Genomic DNA, 25,216 nt, shown 5'->3' with positions numbered 1-25,216 from the left:
AGAGGACAAGAGATCTTGATGACCTGGAGAAAGGTTAACAGCGAGGTGCTGCTGTAGGGGATGAATACCAAAGAGGTTTCGTCGGGAATAGAGTGTGTTTTTGGCTCCGTCGTCAAGGTTTTTTGTAAATTAGGATTGCCATTTCGCCAAAGTTACATTTAATGTTCAAGCTTGATAGACAAGGGAGGCACGACTCTTCACAAAGCACTGTCTGCAAGCAAAGATGATATAAAGCGAGCTGTAGATCGGTGTAGGTATGTGTGGATGTGTGTGTTTGTGATGCAGAGCAGCAATGCCGGAGAGGTCACCAACTTGTGCACTAATTATTCCCAACAGACGACAGGCAACGCTTGAGCAGCTCATCATAAATACACAGTGTCATGAGGGCTCCAGAGAATAAATTGGTTCAGATTTGTACACATACACTCAGAGGGCGTACCTACTGCACTGGCTGATGGTTGGCTCTGTTCTGACTGCTTGGTGATGAGTGTTTTGAGAAGGCAAATTATATATGCCTGGCGTATGTTTTCAAGATTAGATTAGATGCCATTAAATCAAAGTTAACACCAAAATGACAGAAGTTACTTTCAAAAGTTGGCATCAGACCCACTGATGGACGCTGCAGTTCTGTAGGCATCGTTTCACATTCGTGTAATTTCAGATAGAAGTTGTTAAGAGACTTTTTGAATAGCAATACTGAAGTTGGCGATGGAATTGAGGAAGAATGCATCTTGGACTTTGCAGCCGATGGTGAACGCAGAAAACTTCAGCTGAGAGCGGCCAGCACAGTTGGCTGAGTTTCCATGGTCACATGGTACCACGGGAAACAGCTCAAGAGTGATGAGGCTAAGTAGGAAGATGACACTGACTGTTTCAATCCTGCCTACGACAGTTTTTGGCTTGCCCAAAGTACGTGCCCGTGTTCCACTGCGAAGCATTGTTTGAGCCACTGCTGAAGAAAATGCATGTCCTCCGAAAAAGTGGAGAAAAATATGATGATATTGATATTTCTGTTATCATATTTTTTGTCACATCACCCAGCCTTCCTTGGTAGGAATTCAGAGGTCTGGAACCAGTCTAATGCTTGGGATAGTTGAGCTTGCAGCCAGTTTCCCTGTACAACAAGGGATTATTAGCAGCATTACAGGTGCACTCTCTTTCGGCTTTAGTTCCAATTCAAATTGTTTAGACAATCAAATGGGCAAAGCTGCAAAAATAAGACCCAAGTTGCAACACAGTGTGGAGGTGGGAGTGGTCCTGCAATGGTGGTGGTTTGACAATAATTTGAGATTCGAGCCTCATCTAACCATTTATTGTGAAGCTTGCAGGAGTGACACAGTGAGGGACACACGGTGCTGTCAGCCTGTTGTGATTTATGACAGGATTTATTTCAGCTTTTTCAGCATTGCTGGGGCCGCTTGTGTTGACCATATGCCTTCTGTATTGATTCAGGCTCATATTGGTCCTGGTCAATACGCTGTTCTACTGTAACAGCGTTCCCACGACCAAAGGCTTTGACCACTGTCCAGTCCCCTACCACAGAGGTCCCTTATCATCAAGAGTCAAGTTTCCAAAGTAAATGAGCCTGTGCGCTCTATTGACGTTGTTTGGTGTCACAGTGCGCGGTGTCTAAGTCAGGAGTTATGGTATGTGTACATTAGCATGTGGTAACACTATGCCTCCTATTGATTTCAAATTGTGGTTTGTTTGTAAGTCTGAGGCTTTCATTATCATGACACATTAGTGAACTCCCCAAGGATTAAATGATAGGGCCTCTAAAATCATGCTAACGGCAATTTCTTTGCAACTGTCAAAACTAAAACAAATGATTCAGGTTGCCCTTTGTCTATAAATAAAGCAGTCGGGCCAATTGCCAAGTGCTAGTTCTTTGTGTATTGCCCTGAGCAGATTATGGCATGTACCGATCGCTCTTGCTTGTCCAGTAATATAAATATCACTTCATCATACATGCCAGAAATCCAGCATCTCACTGAAATGTCACTGTCATGTATCAAATCATACATGGCAGCGACAGAGAGCTGGTCGCACGAGATCAATTTAAATCCATTTTTGAGGTTTAATGAGAATATGATGCCTTTCAATTACCTTCGGTATGCACGGCGCGTGCTCAGGGATTGTTGAACACCTGTTTGTCCACAGGTCGAGGGCTGTGAAGCTTTCTATGATTCCCGCTGTCGAGAGAGAGAATTGAAATGCAAAGCGAGACGAAGTCGTTTCATTCTCAAGGTGACCCGAGCGACTCAAAGGCTTCTCCTTGACTGAATGAAAACACTGCATCTGATGAAGTAAAAATAAGCTCAATGTAAAAGAATGTGGTCTGGGGCGCTCGTTGGGATGGAGGACCAGTGTCTGTGGCTGACACTTGGCGCTTTTGCTCGCTAAAGTGAGGAAGTGTGGCGGGGTTGAGTCTAACCCTCGCTGTCAGGTTGGCGTCGCCCCTGTGGTGCCCGTAAGGGGCCTGGCTTGCAGAATGCTGTGAAGCACACAGATTTTGGCATCTCGCTTTTCTCCCTGCCCTTCATGTGACCTCCAGGTCTCCAGGGGCCACGCCACTTAAATAACTGTGAAGTCTCCCTCCTTTTATTCTCTTTCTTACCGCACCTCCTGCCGCTTTTTCAAATCTCCTCTCCATAATTCACATTCCCAGGGATGTAATTGTTTAGTTGTTTTAGGATTGTAGGATTTTTCTAATGGGATTTACTGATTTTTTTTTTGTGGCTCTTGTTCCCCCTGCTGATTCTCTGCAGCTCATTATTTTTGTGTAGCTGCTGTAGGTAATCTCCCACTCTGTCTCAGGGGGCTCTGCTCCCTCCCCATTTTAATGCTTCGTATGTTTTCTTATCATTTGTTTTAGTAACCTTCCCAACTCCCTGTTGCCTTATCCAAACATACAGAAGCTTATTTCACAAGCGATTATGTGTATTTTAATGTTCTCCATGTGCATGTCATGCCCTACCACAAATCACCATGATAAATTAAGTAAAATTAATTAGCGAACATTATTTTTCATGTAGCACATAGATAGTATTAGTGTGTTCATATGATAAATCATTAGAGAGCTTTTCTTGGTATTAATGCACACATTTATGCAGTGAGGTGTGCCAGTGCCTAATGAGCATCTTTGCTATACATGGAGGGTTAGGCATAGGCTAATTGTAGGGCTAATTTTAGGATGTGCTATCATGATGGTGTGATATATAGCATACTATTTACCAAACATCATTAGAAACTTTGCAGGTTTACAGTGGTTTGCTCTCCGTAGATACTGGTAGCATAAAAAAATTGAGCAATGTTCTGCACATTCTGATTGCAGGGGAAACATGATTAATTGATTAATTGTGTCTTATTGTAATGACCAGACAAGTCAGTGTGCCATTGCAACAACCCTCTCCCAAGCTGCTGAGACAGAGATGCTTCTGGTTTGCGGGCGTACAGGCAACAAACCCTGAGCACCTAATGGCCATGGGCTGTGTAAATGGTTGGTTATGACCTTACTAAAATCGGGATGCTCTGTCTCTGTCTACAAGATCCTCTGCACACGCACATACACACTCACTGGGCTCTGAACACACACAGTCACACAGAGGAGGAAAGACAGAGAGGTTCCCAAGGTACCAGACCTTGAGGAATTGCCTGTCACTGTGTTTGCGTGTGCTGAGATGTGGGTGTATGTGTGCGCCAAGGCTCTGGCAGACAGAGACAGAGCTGCGTGTGATTTCAGCTGCATATATACAGTAGGTGTGTGTCCTTGCCCGTGGTCCTGTATTTATGCGTAGTTAGCCTCAAAAATACCCTAATATGCGGCGAAACATGCATCCAGGTGAACCATCTGTTATGGCAGACATACTGTACACACATTTTTCTTTAGTTTTATTGCATTAAGGTGTCGGTCCCAGATGTAGTATTGCACAATTTGAGTCTGACTGTTCTATTTCATGCTTTTTCACCTTCTTTGCTAAAGGCAAATTTCTACATACTCAAGCAAACTAACTCCAGCTGGAGAATGTTAGTGTCTCTATCAGCCGTAGCTAACAAGCGTAGACTGCAAGTGTGGCTATATGGGCATTGTTGCTTATAGGCATGATATAGAATACATGCTATGCCGAGATATTTCACTTGCTGGTGTTTTAGCTGAACTAAATACCCTCAAGCTGACATGAAGACTTTCCTCTTGCAACGCTCACGCCTTTGTTGCGCAATAAAAGTGCCACTGTTTGCATTTGTGCACAAGCCTAGCATTGTGCTTATGATATTTACCTTAAGATAACATTTGGCAGAACCATTTGTGCCACTCGCGGTTGTGTTCTCCTGACAAAAATACTTCTCACCAAGGCAGAAAGACGGCAATTAGCCACCGCCCTTCAGCCTGCCCACGCTGTCAACTGGGGTGGATAATTCCAGGGGTGGTTGCTCTATTCTAGGCTCGCTCAGTCAGGCCACCAAATGGCTCGCTAACCTAGCATATTTCCACCACTAAACTGCACACAGGTAAGGTTCCCAACTAGCTGGGGAACGTAGTTGAAGAGCCCTCAAGAGTTGGTGGAGATCGAAAACAGACCTTGGAGAGTGGATATTGAACTCGTGAGGTGGACAGAAACACAAATGAATGCTAATGTTGCCTCTTACCTACTGTAAGTGTGAGTAAGCAACTATTTGACAACCGGTTCACCACATTAGTGAAGACATGTCAGTATTGTGGTCAGCACACGACACATTTCTCCAAATTCACTCAGCTGCGCTTGCAGAGGAAGTGGCGATTTGTCATATAAGGTTGTTATATAATTGGATTTGTTTTCCTTCTTTGACGCATCAGTAAACAAACTGGTGCACCACGATTCTTGCTTCACCCACAGCCCTTGCTGACGATGTGTGTGTGGCAGGTTGAACCCACAAATGTTCACTCTTAGTGTAAATACAGCTGAATGCAGGTTGATCGCAGCCTCACTCTGGGATCTGCCATTTACTTTGTCTCCCTCGACTGACAACCCATCATGGGCCTGCGGCGTTTCTGTACTTCCTCCACTTGCTGCCCGTGGCATCACAAACAAATGTTAGAAATTTTCCTCAGCTCAAGAGAGAGTGCTCCAAATCTCCACTCGGTGACTTAAGCCTCACTGCTGCCAGCCTAAACAGATGACATTTTGTAATGGACTTTGCTTGAATAAAGCCACTGTCCTAGACTAACTTTAGCCAGCTGAGGCTGTGATTCTGCTCCGGACTTGGCAGCATATTTGCTTGTCATGGGCTACGCAAATCTTGACGTTTGCCTTCCTCTTCCCTGCTGGTAGCTGCGATGATAGTTATCCTCCTGTTGCTCCTATGTAGGCTGCCCTTTAGCATGCCGTCATGCTGAGCGCCTGCAGGGAAGACACACACGTGTCGCATGACGTGATGACTCAGGCTTTAATGCTCTGCCACATGGCTGTCAAGCACACAGCCCTTCCCCCTCTTGAGGCTCTCAGTCTGTTGGTGTGTATGATATAGGCCTATACTGTGGTGTGTATGTGTCTGTTTATGTCCAGTATGTGTGTCTGTGTGTGGAACGTGACTGGCCAAGGGGCTGTTTGTGCTTTTCCGTCTGATTGAAGCAGAATGTGGATTATGTTGTGATGTCAAATGTGGGAACGGCAGGGGAGGGGCGAAAGGGCTGAGACAGACAACTCAGGACTTGAGGGGACGTATGGGGAGGAGGGAGAATAAGAAGGGTGTTACACTTTTGTCCAGAGACAAAGCTCGATGGTACATTGTGTCTGTTTGCTTTAGCATCACCCAGAGTGGGAGTTTGCAGACTCAGTGGGAGAGATTTACGCTGTGTGAACAACGGAGACTTCAAGAATAGTCAACATGGTGCAAATCTGTAAGGATACAAACACCTAAAAGTGCTGCAGATGTGTCCTTGGTTTGTCATTCAGTGCAGCACAACTAGGCCCGAATCCCTGCAGCTATAGGAGACAGGAGGAAAAGCATCAGGGATAGTGGAGGGGTGAAATCACAGCAGACTGACGAAGTTGCATCTAAGTTTAGCAAAGTGAAGAGGAGGAAGAGAAATTAGAAAGTTCTGTAGGAGTGTCTGCATATGGACTGGAGCCAAAGTGGTCGCAGCCATTCAGCTCTGTGACTCAGAGCCCTGGTGTTGTGTGGGTAGGGTTTGCGGGGATTGGACGGGGAACAATTGGCTCCTGACCCACCTGTAATCAGACCACTGTCCGAGCAGAAGCCGCCGCACGTTGGTCGTTTGCCCACCGTGTGAGCGGGATGAAATGTCAGACCCCTAGGAGGTGGCAGACGCCCACTATTTCTCACCCAGCACACGGAGCACTGCAGATCTCCCCCCAGCTCCACTAAACCATATACAGAGCATCCTTTGTTTTTGCATTTTACTTCTTTGATTCATAACAAGGACGCCCTGTGGAGGAAAGGACAACCTTGCAGCTTGTGCATCACCACTTTCATTTCCGTGATGAAGGAGCTAATTTGTTTGATAAGCCAGGAGCCCTTGCCATCTCCCAGACACCAGCGGGAGTGAATGATGAACACGCCGTGCGAGAGGTCTCAGCTAGCCGTGCCACTAGGCCCCCATTAAGCCTCGATTGGGGTCTATCGGTGTGATTTCTCTTCCTGTCTGGTGCTTGGCAACACTTTTGCTTTCACATTAGACGCGGGTGTCGATGATTGCTGATAACACGACGAGGGAGAACAACGTTGAGCGCATTAACCCTCACTGGCACTGCCGCAGACCTGACAATATTAGCATCCAGATAAGACATGCTGTTAACCCTTTAACTGCCAGTCAAGTCACAGACAGTAAAACAAGGACTGCCTTTAATGTATGCTCAGTCATTTCTAGGAGTGTTTATTATTGTCTTGTGCTAAAATGGCATTGTGGGAGAGATTTCGCATTCCGTCTCGCTGTCTGTAGGCAGTCCTCAGTGTACCGATCAGCAGCTGGCCCTGGTGCCCATTTTTAGAAACTGTTGCTGCATTGCCATGAATTTTTAATGGCTCAGGCCATCGTAGCAGGCTTTGTTCTGCGTGTGTGTGCATTCACTGTAGGTGTATTCCTTTTGAGAGTGTTCATGGGTGTTTGTAAGCTTGTGTGGTCTGTATGTATGAGGTAGCTTGAGCTCCAGTGTGCTGAGAGGAGTCAGGTCAGGAGCACTTGTGTGCAGTTGTGTGTGTGTGTGTGTGTGTGTGTGTGTGTGTGTGTGTGTGTGTGTAAGCAGCTGTCAGCATATGTATACATTTGTACGTGAGCGTCTGTTTCCATTTGTGTTTGTACATGGTTTTGTTTGCTAACAGTGATATGGACGCTAATGTGATGCGACAGCTTTGGGCCTCAGACACACTGCCTGAATCATTTTGAATAAGACCTGTGGGGCTCAGATTCCCAGAGGTCTCCCTATTAATGCTTCCATGGCTCCTGTGCATCTTTGCAAAATTAATTTGATGCTTGGCCAATGCTTGAAATAACTGGGAATTGTCCAAAATAGAATGGAACACGAAGCACATGTCACCAAATGTTTTCCACGAATCATTTTGTGGTTTTTATTGTGCACCTGGACAGTGCATTTTCACTTCAGAAACTCAGATACTCCAACATTGTTATCAGAAAAAAATGTACTACAGCTTTAAGTAATCCAGGATATAATAGTATGATTTTTTTAATCCTTGCCTGTCTTAGTTCGTTGAATGCAGAGGGCAAATAGATTAGTTAAACTAATCTTGGATAACTGTGTGCTCACAGTATGACAAGAGAGCTGAAACCAGGATCAACTGTCATATGATGAGCTGGCATTGCACCACATCTTACAGATATTACATGTTTTAATCTCATGATACTACATTTTAAATGTGTGGTATCGTAAAAGCATTGATACTTTTGACAACCTCAGCATTTGTTACCACAGCCTGGTCCGTGGTAACAGAGAGCTGAATGTCTTATCTAAAAACATATTAACTGCTCTATGTTATGCAACTTGGCAAAGAATGAGAGATAATGAAACATATCAGGAAATTTTACATAAATTACATGCATGCGTAAGCTCTGATGCTGCAAATGACTCTGTACACACACACGGACACACTGCCGTGCAGTTACAATATATGGTTGTATGTACATGCACGTTCAATATCGGCCGTCATGGTCCGGCTACCTAGCAGGCATCCTAGCAGAGCGATGGAATAAGAGGGAGGAGGATATAAGAGGGGAGAGAGATCAGACAGAGAGGCGATGGAGATAAAAATGACAGAGATGGTACGAGCGAGAGAGAGGCAGAGGGGCGACAGAGGGGATTAGTAGCAGAGTGAGGAAGACGCTCTTTCTTTTTCGTGCTCTTGCTCCTTTCACACACACAATGTAGACACATGGCGATGAAACCGAATACATCCTGGCCTGCGTGCCCTCCACGCTGCACGCCGAATCCCCATAAACACACACACGCAAACATTCACGAGCAGGGACAATCCTCTTCTTCTTATGTAACTGCCTTTGTTGCGCTGTGCGCTCACTCTAGACCCCTCCCTCTGAAGGCCTGTGTATGGTGTGTGATGTGATTATGTGTGTCTGCCTCATCCCCGTCCTCTCTCTCTGCGCTCTTAACCTGTGTGTTATAATCCCTAGAATTACAGAAATAAGGCATCACACAAACCGGTACTGTGGGGCGTGTGTGTGTGTCGCATTTTTCTGTTGCACAGATGGATGTGTGAGTCATCAAAGTGCTGTTGTTTAATTAAGTGCATGGTGTGTTTGCCTGCGTGAATGTGTGTTCTTTTTATTAATCCCGTCATTCAGACAGAATGTCTTCCTTTCTGGAGTCCTTGATTACTCACTTTAATCTCATTTGTCACCTGCAGTAATCCATACCCTCTCTGTTTCTCTGCTGTCTGTGCAGCCATCAGTGATCAGTTGAAATCCCGTCCACCATCACAACATGCTCGTCTGATATTTTATACTTTAAAGACTTGTGTGTGTTACATCTAATGCAGATCCATCTAATGTGTTTGGTTCCTGTTGAAAGCCCTTAGCGAGTATGAAATGGCCTTTTCATCCTTTAAACGTATTAAAATGACTCACATACACTTACATTTATCCATCCACCCTTCCATTTTAAGCCACTTGTCGTGGTCAGGGTTGAGATTTTAATACGTTCACAGGAAAACAGTAATTCCTCTCGACAGAGAAGCTAAAACAAACAAATGTTTATTTTACGATTAACCACTAATCAGAATTGATTGACAAATCGATTAATCAATGGAGCTCTATTCAGAGCAAATGTTCGATTGTCTTCAAATGTGGTATGGATTATCATGATCCTCAGACAATGATTTCTGATGATTTTGGTGACCTTTGACCTTTGGTTTTGTGCAATGATAAGGTCAACAAACAGCACTTGGATAGTGGATGAATCCTTGTTTTTTATGACTCCCTGACTTTCTTCCGGTGTCACCATCAGGCCTAAATGGCGACTTGTGTAATATCAGATTCAAAAGATTAGGCCAGATTGTCATCAAGTTTGCAGAGCAGAATAAAGACCCTGATGTCCTCCAGAATGGACATAAACCTGAACAGAACAGACCTGCTCACAGTTCTGTTTACCGGCTCTCTGCATAGGCGGACATGTTCACACGTGCTGTTGCTGCATGTAGTCTTCAGTTTTGCACTGTATGCAGGCGTGTGTGCAAATGTCTGCCTAAGCCTGTGAAGGGCTTGAAGAAATATACATCATGCGGACCCTCACAGCTATGAGGATAGCGAAAACATAATCTGAGCTTCATGCTCCAGTATTTACCATTTGCACATTTGCATTACCCTTGGCACATTCACATTTGCACATTTTACCATCATTATTATTATGGCTATGTTATCTTAGTAGTAGTTTGGAGGGTTTTTTTTGCCTTTTAACTGTGTTTCAGCAGCTAGTACTGCACCAAAGCAATATCCCTGCAGGGATCAATAACGTTTTTCTGAATCTGAAAAATGCATCTTGATTTTAATGGCCCCTTAACCCTTCATCTTTTGCCATGTTCAAGACCGATTCAACATTATTTGTGTTTTCAAAATGTCTGAAATGTGCCTTTCTGAAAACTGGCCAAAGTCTGCAGAATCTGACATGTCTTGGGTCATCTTGCTTGAGGACGCTTCAGCAGGGCAGATGGTCACCATCGCAGGGGCTTGAACCTTTGTCCTAATTGAAGGACTTCTTCCTTACTGACTGTGCCACCCTGCTGCCCTCAGTTTGCACGAGTGTGTCAGAGATCAGGGCGGAGGGAAAATGCAGATGCTTCACAAACTGCAGCACAGCAGTGCTTCTGTGTGTGTGTATGTGCATGCCACTACACTGGCCTCCAATTCAGTGCTACTTGGCCTTCTGTCTCGCATTAATCAAAGAGCAGAGGACAGCGCTTCGATTAATATTTTATATGCTGCATGACACTTTTGGCAAGATGCCCTTCTCCAGTGTGCTACTGGCAAAGTGACAGCCATACAATGTACCAACGGTGTGTCTAATTAGTCCTAAAGCAGACACAACAGAATTCATGCCAGCAGGGAATGCTGTATAGATAATTCACTCCATCAGTCTGGATAAATCTATAGATGCTGGTGTTGTATGTCTGTAAGGGCATCGCAGTATTAATGTGATGCTGTCATTTCTTTGATTTCATCAAGAATATACATAGAGGGATCAGCAGTCTGGTGTGTTTTAATTTCTGACTCTAGTTTCTGTTTTCCTCTTCCAAGTTCCAAGGTTATCTTTCATATGAGCTCCCTCACTGTGCTAACCTTTCATCTGACTTTGTGTGTGTTTGTCTTTAGCACAGATGGCACAAAATCATGTTAATCTGCCCTGATTGGTTCTAGAAAGACCTATCAGATCTATCATATTCTCTCCCTCTTATGACGTTTCTGTGCAACGATTTTTTTTGTTGAATAGTCGATTTCTGCTGTGCACACACACACGCACCAGTTTCTGAGGTGTGAGTATACAGTCAGTCAAGTGTTACTGCACGGCTGGCAATATACTCACTCTTGCTGCGCTGGCAGCTTATGGGCACCTGTCCTTGAAAGTTGGGCCTGGCTCTGCATTGCTTGGCACATTGAGACGTATTAGAGGCCAACAGCAGCTAATCTCCCGTGGATCTACCTTTTCAAAAGATTTGTTTGATATCCGTGCCAGAGGTTGCATGTGCGTGTGTGTGCACGGCCTTGTGTCAGGAAAGAGAAGGGAGGAGGGAACACACACACACACACACACACACACACACACACACACACACACACACACACGCACACACACACACGCACACACACACACGCACACACACACACGCACACACACACCCACACACACACACACACACACACACACAAAGCACAGTTCACTTGTGTGTTTCGAGATAGTGTTGGAACAGGCTTGTGTTTGTAAAGAAATTCTAGCTTTAGCTTTTAGCTTTAATGCTCGTGTTTCACACTATCTGACTCACTACACCTGCCAGTGTACAGTACAGTACAGTACATTACAGTACAGTAATGAAATAATGCAAGTGTTTGATGTGAAAGCTCCTCAGTCCGGATGCATTTCACTGCCTTTGGAGCTTGTATTAAAACAAAGACTCATGATCTCGCAGTGCGAATGTGTTAAAGGTTAATTTGGCATTAAGTTACATTCTAATCAAACCTTTCCCTCTCTACCACTTTGAGAGGGTAATACATAAAGCCATCTAAATGCATATGCTGGCTCCCATTCACCACATCCATTATTCATAGACAGGAGGAAACCCAGTCACACACTTTAAGTCCTGCAGGTGCTTGTGTCTCTCTTTCTCTTTGTCTCCCTCTTTTCTCTCTGTATATGGCCAAACCATGTTTCTCCTTAAATGATTCCCTCCTCTTGTCATTTTTAAATGTCTGCTTGGGTTTTGTCTTTGAAACCGTTACACCATACTTGTTTTCTCCCCCCCCCTTTTTTACCCCCCTCTCAGCCTTATGGTGGTGTTTCACTCACTTCTTAAATCTGTCAGTCGTGCGAAGCAGACATTGATCGTAATTGGGCGAAGGATGAAAGCCTTGCTAGTCATTATTATATTTATATTTTATATGTATAATACAAGCATTTCACTCTTCCAGTCCATCATATCTAATAACAAGCGTCTATCATAGTAAAACATTATGTTTACATGGTAAAATTGATCATATGTCCAGGAGAGTTTCGTACCTGCTCCTCTCCCCGGCCCTGCTGGCCCCCTTACACACCCCATTATTTGGACTATCTGATAGTCTCTTTATGGATCTGTTTTCATAGTGAGCATGTTCAATATGTGCAATCCAATGACAACAGCGGGTTGAATGTGTGAGGCGAGAAACAGGAATGAGCTATTTGCGCAAAGGAATCACAGCCATCCCTTTGGAGACCCGGTGGGGCCGTGGATCATTTTTCACTTACATAATAGATTTAGCTTGTTACATAAAAAATTAGAAGTGTGTGCTCAGAAGAAAAGCCTTGACAATGTAAAAGTAAACTTAGGAGCCTTTTATTTTCATTTACTTGTTAAGATTCCCACAGTTGTTAGTCAAGTTTTATTGATCCCCGAGGGGAACGTTCACAAGCTACCCAGCAGATAAACTACATAAAGTAGTTAAACCACCTTTACCAACCTCAGCGTCGAAGTGAGTGATGAACAAATCAGTGTGGGAATAATTATAATTATAAAAGAACTTTCTTTGACATCCAAGTTAAGTTTCATCGTCAGTGAAGGTTCTACATTATAACTGAAGGGATATTTAATCTCAACTCACATTTTCTTTCACTTCTCAGTTCTTATTCATGACGGATGAACAGTGGAAAGTAGAGAAAGACAGAAAGCAGGGGAGGAAGTTCAGGTGGGATTAAATCTCAGGCCAGCAGGTGAGCTCTCCTTTGTGGCAAGATAGATGATATCTGTTGTGGTTTCCAACACGGCACCAAAGTGTTTGGTTCTTCTGCCTTGTGAAATTCTTTCCTCTCTGGCCTGAATGTTACTTACACACAGACACATGGAGGCCTTTTTTCCATTAGCCCGGTCTGTTTTAGCCATGCCTATGCTAAGCCAAGCTGTGGTGATGTTTCCACTACAGACTCACACGCTGCTTGGTAGCCGACCTGAGACGGTTTCCTCCCCTTATCTGTGTCTCCAGTGGCTAAACTCTTATGTGGTGAAGACTAAAATATATACACATGTGCATAGACTCTTCTGTACTGTAAAAATGTTATACAGTCACACGGTCAGAGCTACTTTTACTTTCATGTATTTATACGTTAGACTGTATTTAGCCTAAATGTGGACCAGAACAGACTGACCAAACATAAAACAAACAAGTCTGGTCGACATGATTTAGCTTAAAAAACAACACCCGTGGACGCTTGCTGCTTGGTGGGTCATCGCTGTGAGAGTCGCCGTGTGTCGCAGCTGAATCTTAAAAGTTGTAGATCACCGAGGGCACACTGAGCTGAGAGCCTCTGTTTCTATCACAGTTCATGCTGTAATTGGCCAAGTGGGGTTCAGAGTGCTACCGTGTTAGCAGCAGATGGAGTCGATGTCCTTGCACTCATCCACGGGCCAGGACTCATGTTTAATACATAGTCAGCTTGTACCCAGCTGATATTGTGCACTCTGTGAAACGTGCACCTAACAATGAAGACAACACACTGAACCGTAGTGAATTGCACTATTCACCCAAATCCAAACAGGTAATTTACTTCAATTTAGTATTAGATTGTCTCCGCTGGACTGGTTTCCTCTGAAACACAGATACATTACTCCTTCTGAATGCATGAAATCTTAATTCTGGTTTGCAGAATCAGTTCAAAACAGGCCGCAGTTACTCTAAAGTCATCTTTTAAGCAGAAATTGCATCCACGTGTCACTTGCAGAAACATTGTTGTGCCTCCCTGTTGTGTTTAGCTCCATCGCCTGTTGGAGCATAATCCCTTAACTGGCTTTGCATTACTATCACAACAGCAGAACTCATGATTTCCGTTAAGCCGCTGCCTGTCACACTCATGTAAATGAGACTATTAAAAGGTCTGACAGTTGCAGTCGCATAGCTAAACATCACGCTCGTGACCTCTCCAAGGTGATCAGGGCAGAGAAACGTCCAGATTTGTCGTACTAGCCGAATACTCTTGCATCTCTGTTGTCTGTTCATGCAGTATCTCTCCCTCTTTGGTGAGTTCACTCACTTCCTCTTGCTTCTGTCGCACTCTCTTTCTCATCCCTCCTCCTGTCCTGTTCTGTTTCACCTCTTCCTCCCCTTTTTTTTCTACATTTCTCATTTTCTCTCCTCTGCTATGCATGCTCCTGCTGGAGGGTTTGGCCACAAGCTGTTCTGCTGACTCAACATTTGTTCCCTCATAGTTTACCCCTTTACTCCCTCCTGCTTCCCTTGTATCTCATCCTCCCTCCCTCCCTCCCTCCCTCTTTCCCGCCTTCGATCCCTACAGCCAGTGAATTTCCAAACCTCTCTCCCCTCTTTTATTCTCCCTCCCTCTGTCTCATCCCTTTTCAGATTTTTGCCTCACAGTGGCCATACAGTAGCCAGTGCTAAGTTGTCGTGCTAAAATTAGACAATGTCCTGGGTTATTAACACCCTACTACTGGGCTGAACTGGCCATGCTCCAGAAACTAACAGTCCACATTATCCCTACAGCAATGGGGGGGTTACAATTTTTACTGTGTATTACTGCTGTGCCTGCCTAGCCTGTGTGCTGGCTCCGGCCCAGACTAATTCATAGACAATATTTCTTAATAGAGCTGTGATTTTAGTACAACTGGCTACAGAGCCCTTTGTGTTTTAGCATTGTGCCTCGCTGTAATCTTCACAGGTCAGTGAGAGGAGGATTTTAAGAGCTCAGGAGGACGGTGGCTAGTCTGTGTCATATTTTCTCTAATCCAAATCAGTGTTCAGGTTAAAAGTTATCTGTACGCTGTCATTAAGATCACACGTGCACTCTTTGGCGGCGTCAGATTTCGTAGATGCATGGAACCTGCCAGCGCAGTCCTCATTTTGCAGCATCGCTCTTCTCCTAATCAGCCTGCAAACTCGAAGAACGGACCTCATTTTTCATGTGAATTTGGATTACTGCAACGTTGAACCGTGCACCTCAGCAAATGGCCATTGTCAAGAATGTCATCGAGATGAATCTCGGGGACGGGGGGCTGTAATAAATGTGTGTGTGCGTGTGTTGCAGTGCTTTCCAAGGTGAGCGTGTGGAAGCTGAGGCAGCGACAAATACTCAGTGGGCCCATCGCAGTTTAATTGTTTGCCTGCATAATAAATCAAATGTGTCAAGGGGGATTATTTATACAAGGACTGTGTTAAACAAATGAATCACCAGTTTGCTCATCTCTCGGTTTTTCTTTGTGTGTGTTGGTGCCTCCGGGTTGCGCTTGTGTGTTATTTCCTCGTGTTGCAGGATGATTGCATGACAATACTCTGCGTGTCTTTTTTTTACATGTGTGACTCTGATATTCATGAGGCAGCGTGAGGCTCATGGCTTCCCTGTGCTCTCTGTCATTGATGTATTTGTTGCTGGCTGAGTGCTCTGGCAGAGGGAGGAGAGCGGGAAGCATATTAACACAAATAAGTCTTAGAGCTAAAATCTCTTAAAGTCAGAGGGTGAAGACCTGCGTTCAGAGAGCTTTTTGTGCACCAGCACCTTGGTAGGATGCTAGTCCTTGCTCCTGCTGTTGCTAAGCGACAGCTGACAACCTGTTTTAAAGCGCATTTTTGCTCAAGTTGAGATATTTTCAAATTTCACTGACCGTTGTGCTGCTCAGCGAAAAAACTGCCCTGCACTGACCCTCTCTGTCTGGAGCATGTTCTTTGTTTTCAGCACCCATGTCAGCATTGTAAAGAAAGGTCCCTGGTGGACGCAGAGGATGTGCTTTCCTTTCTACAGGCCTGTAAAGACGGAAAAACACAGAGCATTGTTGTTCTGAGGCAGGACATTTCCAAACGTATGCTTTGTGCCAAAGCCTGTAAGCAAGTATGGCGGCTGCAGTGTGTCAAAAGAATAACCTATTATTCAGCTGATACACTGAAAGTGTTTACATCATGATTTGTCCCTGCACTGCAAAAAGGCATAATTTTAAAAAAAGAATAATAAAAACATCATCAAATGTGCCAAGTCAGGGCGGAGCGACAAAAAGGCTGACTTAGGGAAGGCAGAGCTAAGTGCCCGGTAATAGTCGCGTGCCGGCCACAGTGCAGGGCTGGATCATGGCCTGAAGGAATGGAGATGCAGCTCCCTCAGCAGCCTTTAAATTTGATGTAAACAGCTGCAGGCAGCTGGAGGAAGGACAGGAGATGGGTGACAAGGGAGCGATTAGGCAGGTTGAGGTCAAGGTGGGCTGCAGCATTAGCATTATGGATGATTTGTTGGATATCACCTCCAAATGGGAGCTGAGTAAAGTGTGGACAAGCAGCTGAGCTGGGTCCTTCGTGGCTGTGGGTGGGGGTCTTTGCAAGATTGTTATTTCTCCAGGCTTAGTCCTTGCTTAACTGTTGGACTCATTTCCCCGTCTTCCTCCCATCCTCCTCATCTCTTTTCTCTCTGACTACCATTTTTGCATTGCCTCCCCTCTGTTCCTCCTGTTTTCTGCCTCCCAACTTCCATCGCCTCGTTGCTGTCTCCCCTTCCAGTGCAGTGCAGCTTGTTCCCCGTGGTCCCGCCTCCCTCCCTGGCAGAGTGATGTATGAGTGGCTAGCTTTGACGTCACTTCAGGGCCAACGTCATAGCAACTCAGTGCTCCCAGGCTTGCTCTTTCTGGTGCTTTCTTTCAGTGCCTCTCCCTTTTTTCCTTCTCCTCTTTATCTTCCATTAATCACCTCTCCCCTTCCGTTTTTCTCTTTCACTGTCTCTTCCTCTGTGGTATCTCCCCTGTTTTACTGTCTCCCCTTCTCCATAGCCATTTCTTTATCTTGTCTATCATTATTTTCCATCGCTCTGGCTCATGTTAAAGCATGCTCTTTGTCCACCCTCTGCCCTGTTTCTGGCCCTTCTGGAGCTTTCTATTCTCATCCTCTCCTCCGTTTTTCTATTTCTTCCTCTCGCAGACGTACAAATATACAGAGGCATGACATGTTTGAGGTAAGCAGAAAAGCAGAAAGCCAGGCTGTGTCTCATGTGAAATGCAGGCTCTTCTCTATTCAATTACACTTATCAAGATCAACTCTATTCCTGGATAACATGGTTTCATAAAACCTGCAGTCTGTTTCCCACTGTACCCAGCCAATTCTCTCTATGACAACTTTGCTTTGCCAGATGCCCAGTGACTCACCTTTATTTGTGAGGAAAGTTGCCTGTGGCTTTGACAAAAAATAAATACAAGGGGGAGCAGTGGAAGAGTGAATTATCCGTCAACTTTGACTTCCAGAATAGCTTGGGAAAATTTCATCGGACTTGACAAGACATGCAGCTGACCCACTTTCTGCTCTCGCTCTCTGTCTTCCTCTCTCTTCCTGTCTTCTTGTCTCGCTGCCTGCGGTCAGTCTGTCCACTTTTAGCGTCAGTGCGGTGCGGCGGGAGGGCCGCAGACCGAGATGGAGACCTCACTTGGTTAAAATGGGATGAGGAGTGCTCTTGTCAGCAACTGTGACACATCTCCTACTGAGCCTGTCCCATGTGGATTCAGCCGAGGCACTGCGGAGTAACTTCGGGTCGTGTTTGTTAAAACGCCGGAAAAAATGTGACTGTGGCAACTGAGACGTCGAGGAACTTTTGTTGTAAAGCGACGCGTGTCGTTTCGAGATTCGGGAAAGGTCATGTACAGATTTTTTTAAAGTTTATTTTATCTTGCTGGCATTTGCAGCGCTCAGAAGACTTGGATGGAGCATTTTTGTTCAGCCGTTCGATATCAGTTATCAGTCATGGTGTGACCAGGCATGACAGCGTGCCAAAAAAATTAAAAACCTTCTGCACGTGAGGATTTTTCCAGGTGTGCATTTGGAGAAAGTAGGAAATAATAAGCTCATGTCATGCTGGCTAATGCACCTTCCATGTGGTTCAAGATTCATAAAAATGCATGATTGTATTCATTGTATGCACACTGAGTCTTCTGACTGTCTTTCTGTCTTGAATCCTGTGAAATATTCTGTCAGTGTTGTTATACCATGTCAGAAGCCAATAATGTGAAAACAACCCACAGGAATTGAAGTTATATTATTTCCCACCCTGGCGTGAAATCGAGGCAAAGACGCCCCCCCAGAGGAAACATGTATTTTATAGGCAGCACATTTGGACACAACAGTGGTAAACAGCTGGCCAACGCTGCAGGTTTCCAAAAACAAATATAAAAGCTTTCATGCACCGGGTAAAGATTAAATTACCGTCAAATATTGAGAGCAGCCGAAAGGGCATTGAAATGAATAATACAGATAGAGTGTTGCTTTTAAGATGGAGTGGCCCTTTCTTTGGTCACGCTATACAAGACTGTTTTTGAGTCATGACTTAATAAGGAACCAATCATTGATTAAATCATTATCTGGTTTATCAGGAACTAAATTAACAAACCATTTTGAAACAATTATTAGATAATTAGTTATCCTGGTGTCATTAAAGCTGCACTAAGCAAAAACTGAACGTACACAAAGTGAAACCTTCCACCTCTCTCTGCTGCCTCATATCGTTTAAGCCTCTTTCCACCAAGCCAACAAGTTCAAGTGCCTGCAGAAGGAGTCGGCAGCCCTGCCAAATTTCATCCCTCATAGGGCCCGCTGTTCACGGCATGAGCCCCGCCAACGCTCCAGTCCCTCTCTCCGTGACTTGTCTTCTTAAAGATGCCCCTCCAGCACTTTGTGGCCCCAGGGCTTCAGTGGTAATGGTGACGCCTTCTAACTGTGAGATGAGAGGCTAATACACCACATACAAACACACACACACACACACACACACACACACACACACCACCGTCCTCCGTCCTCCGTCAAAGGTTATTCCCCACTGTTTGTCATCACGCTTGTTTGCCACTCGTCGATATTAGCGCCGTGAGGACCAGGACATGTTCACGTGTGTCTTGTAATGCATGCTGTCAGACGAGGCAGACGAGGTTTTGGAAATTTATTGCACGTTGCAGGTTTTTCTGCAGGATTTCCTGCCATTGAATCAGCTGTTGAATTATTTTCTCCAGTCCTGGCACAGCGCTAAAACAAAGTGTGCAGATCGGTCTGGCTATGCGAGACTAAGCTTTCATCATCTGAAGGATCGTGCATCTGCATCTATAGAACAACCAATAGGAACACCCTCTCTGTGAAATGACCTGTGATTGGTCAAAGTGTCCCTTCACTGGGTAGATTTTGTAAAGCCTGAGAAACAGATGATGCACAGAAGTCTAATTTTCTCTTTCTTTGCCCAATGATACCAAAATGAAATGCTTACCACAGCTTTAAACCAAAGACGAAGAGGCCTCAATGTGATGATGTAATTCATTTGAAAGTGAAAGCTTGTGTGATGTTTAAATCACATGCTTCGTGGATGTAATGGTTTATTTGCTAAGTCTCTCTCCATTGCATGTTGTTGCAAGCTCTTTTTACTGATGCACCATCTTTTCCACCTCAAAGCTCAGATATTCTTTTGAAGTAGTTTCTTGAATTTTCAGCATTTTACACAGAGGTTGTTCAATGCATGAATTGAAAATACCCATAAAAACAAGTAAGTTGTGTCAACTACTCTGTAAGTAGAAATCCCTCTCAATTTGAGGCATGTAAATATAAAAAAAAGGAATACAAAGCAGGGCTTTACTACAGCTGAGGAACTCGTGGTGAAATTCAGCCCCTGGCCACAGTCTTTGTACACCTCTTAACGCATTGAAGCTAAGTCTTCTCCCATTGGATTCAATGACTTGTTGTTGCCCACTGCATTTTTATGATAATTATTATGGCAACATTCACTTGAAACATGAACAAAAGCCAGTTTTTCCCTCTTTGATGGTTTGAATTTCTTTCGCAGGCTGTGTTCCTGATCACGTCTGCGCCAGTGTGTATGCGCCCTTCATGATAATATGCTTGTGGGATGGCTGCCTCCCTTCAGAGAGAAAGCAAAGTGAGCAGTTAAAAAACCACAACCTTAAATCCTTCCCTGTCTCTTTCTGAGGCCCTGGACGATTTGGTTGCTGGGCAACATAAGGAAAGAGTTTTCAATTAATTCATTTTTGAGTGAGATGGACTGTACTGTCGCCGGACCCTAACCATGCTGACTATCACCACCACCACACAGGTACAGTTGCATGTATGAAGGTCACACAAAAAAATGCTGCTCAAGAGCCTTCTGTGCAGAGGTGAAGCACAAACTGTGCGAGCAGTGCTGCATTTTTAGTTAAATTTAGTTCAATCTCTCCACAATTTAGGGGCCATTCATTAACTTACTGACAGCCAGTTCCAGTGATTACTTTCATGTGCAGGCAGTAACTCAATTGACTCTTAAAGGCGGTAGACTACTTCTTATGTTTTGGCAAACAGCAGCAGTGCCGGCGACACTTTCTCTCTCATCACTTTTCCCCTTCCAAGCTTGGAAACAATTAAAAACAACATAATTAAAAGCTTTTGGGCATACCGCACATGATGATCCTCATTAAATGAGCTGATCTCAGCTCGCTCTCCCTTACTTGTGCATTTTGACCTACATGGACGTCAGTGTCCCTCTCCAAGTCTGTGACAGTTTAGCCAGCAGCAGTGTCCTGGAGGATCACGGCCATACTAGGTCAAGTGGAGAGAGCATCGGGGTCCTCTGTCCTCATCCACTGGCTGTGACAGTGATCTGGTGTGTGCTGATGAGCTTTTTTTGCCTCTCTCTTACGGTCAGAGTTCTTTGTGTTTTTTCAGTTTCTTGTAGTGTATGAAGTTCTAATATGGTCACTGCAGCATATTTCACATTGTTTGAGGCTCTTTTTAGTTGAACCTCCCCTGGTTACACCTGTATTAAAGTGCGATCTCTATCCAGATGCATGTTAATGCAAGGTGCAACTGTCACGATCAGAGTGTGATGATACATTTGACCACATCTAGAGTTAGTCCGGCTAGCATCGTTTGGATCTTAGGTAGATGTAAGTACAATCCACAAAATGCACTGGCATCCACATACAGAGCATTGATACAGACAGTTGTTTTTAATTACCATAAAATAGAGATTGTTGTTGTATCAAGTGAGCCAGAAGGCTGAAAGAGACACGCCTCCAATTACTGACTAATTACGTCTATTCTGTGTCATGAAAGCCTGAAAATATGTGTTTCAACAGAACTGTGTGAAAAATGAAAGCAGTATGGGTGGGAAATGAATGCTATACCAGTAGAAATAACTGTGTGCGACGGTGTGCATTGCACTCATCTGTGCAGCTGATCTACTGTTAACAAGGCATGATTTATCTAGTCGCCCAGCAGTGTAGTAGCCTGCACTGCATCAAGCCTGGACCAACTGACAAAATGTTTTTTTCATTCAAAGGAAGGAATAACTTTGAATTTACAAGGTGGGATAAATAATTAAGAATCTGTCATGAACAACGTTTCACAAAGTTTAGAAAGTTTCCCCTAACTCAACGACTCATAAAACTCTGATTTTCTTTAAGGGAGTCTGGGGCTGATTTGCCACCACTTTAAACTCCCCAGGTTTTGCTCTGGAGGACGTAGATCTTCAGAGTTTCAAGCTTCCAGATGACAGTGGCTACGGACTCGGATGTCCTATAGGGGAAGATTCTGATCATCATGGACTTGCCGGCGCCCTCCCAGTCACGTAGTCTGCTGTAGTGCTTTAATTGCCTGTCCAGGAGGGGGAGGGCAAAGCTTAATCCAGTTGAGGTTGAGGGGCGGCTTTTCAGGCAGCACAGGAGGGTCCTATATCATGGCTGTATCTGATTGAGGGGTCCTAGCATGTGCTCTGCTGGGATTTAAGACTGATGGGCAACTCTCTCTGATGAATCTGGTTGGATTGAGGACCATGAGATCCAGGGCCTCCATGTATCACATAGAGCACCCTGAGTGATTTACAGCACTCAATAAATATGAACGAATGTGAATTCAAGATTGTTCAACTTCATCTCACAAATCTAAGTCAAATATTCAGACACTTATCGCTCTGTTATAGCTGCTAGATGCTGCACTAAGTCGCTAACTTTATCTTCCATTTGCGTAGCGACCTTGCGGTCAAATGGAACAAAAATAGTAGCCACCAATTACAGATTAATGTATTGGACCCAATTAACTCTGAAAGGGAGGAGAGGAAAATACATGCATGATAGGTTTGTCTGCTTTTTCCGTAATAAACCCCTTCTGCACAGGATGAGATGGAGGCGTTTGGCTGAGGAGACATGAGGTGTGTGTTGCGGGACCCGTTGATGCAGTGGCTTTATTCATTGGGATGGTCACATCACACCTCAGGAATGATTACATGCATTACACCCTAATAAATTACACCACTGCCTGTCTGGGCGCTGAAGGCGCACTTTGGTCCGTGGGAGAGGAGGACTTGATTATTGGTGTTTGAATTCAATTTTTTGGTGGGCTCTGCTCATTCTGCTGTTGCTGCCATTGTCATTACCAGCATGCGATGCTGTTTTGTCTGCTTTCCCTCAGCCTTTCTCTGTTATTCTCCCTGTTTTCCACGCAGATGCATGAAAAATCCTCTTAATATGTTTAATTAGCCTGCGTTCACAAGTCACTGCGTGGTTCAAATTTTGTTTTAGTTGTGTACCACTGCAGGCGTTTACAGTCGTTGGTCACCACCCCCCTTCCCTTACACACACACACACATTAATGATGAGCAATAGTGTCGTCCCCAGGGTGTTACACCTCTATGTGCCCCTTGTATGAAAAATTGCCACCCCCCACCTTAACCCTGAGAGTCATGGGAAGAATGAATGGATGTAATCAGTAAGCTCACCCATTCACTCTCCCCAAGAAGAGAAGCTTATTATTCTCTGTCAGTCCCTTCTCCTTCCCCTCTTTCTCTCCTCTTTCTCCCAGCTTCCATCCTTCCACCTCTCTGCCTGTTTTCTCTCCATCCTTTATCACAGTTGTCGATCTCTGTTTAACCGTATCCTCGCTCGCTCTCCCTCCCTCCCCCCTATTATTTTCTCATCTGCTCACATAATATCCACCTCTTCTCTGCTGATTCAGTTTCTGTATATTTAAATCTCTGAATCTCCCCCTTTCTATTTTCTCCCCCTCAGTCCTGTTACAGTTTTCTTCCTGTGCTGCAGCACTGCCAACGGTCCCTCATGTTTTTTTTTGTTTTTTTTTCCACTCTATATCTATATTCTTTGCATACTCCATACTACTACTTCTGCAGTCATCTGTGGTGCAGTATTTCCAAGTCACTGTGAACACCTGAATTACATACAGGAAAACTAAGCCCTATGGCGTATGATTGTTGGACACATACTGAGGAGCTGGAAAATTACGATGTTTTTAAAAAAATAACGTGTTTTTCACAGGCAAGTGTGGTGTCAAAAAGGGTCACCTACGACAGGAAGCTCTTTCCTTGTTGTAGGTGATGAATATGTTCAAGCTCTGTAGGTAGACCGTAAAAATGTCACTGTGGATATTCCATTTTCCCTTCCTTGCAGGTAACCATTTAACAGATATCAGGACCTTTGAATCAGGTGTAGCAAGGAGCAAATGACCTTCAAATGCAGAGACACTTGTCATGCGCTGCTGTAAGAAAAAGAGATGCCTCATGCATATAGGGTACATTGCATACTGTGCTATCTACACAAACAAACAAAAAAAAAACCTCTTGGCAGCACTGTGTGTTCCTTAACTGAGAACCTTTCAGGTTTGGTCGTCCAGGTGTGGAGTGTTACTGTCAGCACGAGACCGGAGCGGCCGTCATCCAGCTACAGTTTCTCATCAATGAGGTAGGTTAAAAAAAACACGAGTCAGCACGCTGCTTTACTGCTCCAGTGAGGCACCAGTAAAGACCAATGCTGTCTGACAAAGCTGAAGACAGGTAACTGGTTGGGTAATAGTGTTATTGGAAAAAACATATTACTATCCCACCCTAATGTTCTACTTTAGTCTATAAAAAAGTCCACTGTGCTGTATGTCATTTAATAAGACTTAGGGGCTGATTCATAAATGCTCATCCCTGGTAATCGCATTTCACGCCTTAAAAAGTAGTTCCTGCTGTGTGCTGCTGTAGGGAAGGGTGTATGGATGATCGTGTTGGTAGTGTGGAAGTAACTCACCGCTCCTGTTTATCTCCCTCTACTTCTTCTGCGTTTTATGGCAGTGAGATGTTATCTTCTTTAAATGCTTCTGTAGCAAGAGTACAATCAGTCGTTTGACCAAATTCCCCTGGTATCGCTCACGCTGGGTAACAATCTTCAGTCCTTTTTTTATTGTTTGTTTCTCATATCGTCTTCACAGCATTGAGCATTTTAAACTGTCAAGTATCAGAAGCTCGCACCGAATGTCTGGTCACATTCTTCCTTAATCTTGTCTGTTTTTGACCAGATCTGGAAATCAGTAACGTTATGGCTGCTTGTGTTAAAATACCATCAAATAGTGATGCCTTGGGGACTTTTTAATTAAAAGTACGATTTAGTGACATCTAGTGGTGAGGTTGCAGATTGGAACCAGCTGAAAACCCCCCAATCTCATCCTCCCCTGCAGAGGCTAAGAAAAACACGAAAAACCCTCTGTAGAACCAGTGTTTAGTTTGTCCGTCCTGAGCTACTGTAGGAACATGGTGGACTCATTGGAAGAGGACCCGCTTCCTCTGTAGATATAATATACAGAGGTCATTCTAAGGTAACGGAAAACACAATTCTTATTATCAGATGATTAAACACTGATGAAAAAATAATTAGGAATATTATATTCAATTTCTGCCAATGGATCCCCCTGAATCACACACAGTGGACCTTTGATTAAAAAAAGTTTAATTTAAAAAAGAATAAAAGCGAATGTTCAGACTTTCAAGTTACTTTTCAAGTAAAATTCGTTTAAATTAATTCTCTGTATTCACTTGCAGAGTTCGGGATTTCTATGTTCTTTAACAGTTCGGTGGTGTTCGAGAGTGTTGAACTCGTCTCTTAAAGGCAGCAGTATTGACAGTGTTATTTAACAGCCCTTTCAAAGCACATTGTATAGGATCAACGCTGCATAACTTTTGGACTTGTCTTTTTAGAAAATCACAGATGTGAATCAACCCACAAGTCACCCAACCCT

General features: G+C 44.2%; 1 protein-coding gene across 3 annotated transcripts in view; it reads left to right on the top strand.

Moving 5' to 3' along the window:
- The window catches only part of stxbp5a (syntaxin binding protein 5a (tomosyn)), an 84,736-nt gene that overhangs the window by 8,736 nt on the left and 50,784 nt on the right, over window positions 1-25,216 (top strand). For all 3 annotated transcript variants that reach the window (XM_070986907.1, XM_070986908.1, XM_070986909.1), the window contains one exon: window positions 23,820-23,901. In XM_070986907.1, coding sequence (XP_070843008.1) covers window positions 23,820-23,901 — 82 coding nt within the window. The remainder of the gene's footprint in view (window positions 1-23,819; window positions 23,902-25,216) is intronic.

The sequence above is a fragment of the Chaetodon trifascialis genome, chromosome 19 (genome assembly GCF_039877785.1).
Source record: "Chaetodon trifascialis isolate fChaTrf1 chromosome 19, fChaTrf1.hap1, whole genome shotgun sequence".
NCBI classification, from domain to species: Eukaryota; Metazoa; Chordata; class Actinopteri; order Chaetodontiformes; family Chaetodontidae; genus Chaetodon; species Chaetodon trifascialis.
This window is presented reverse-complemented; position numbering and strand designations above follow the sequence as displayed.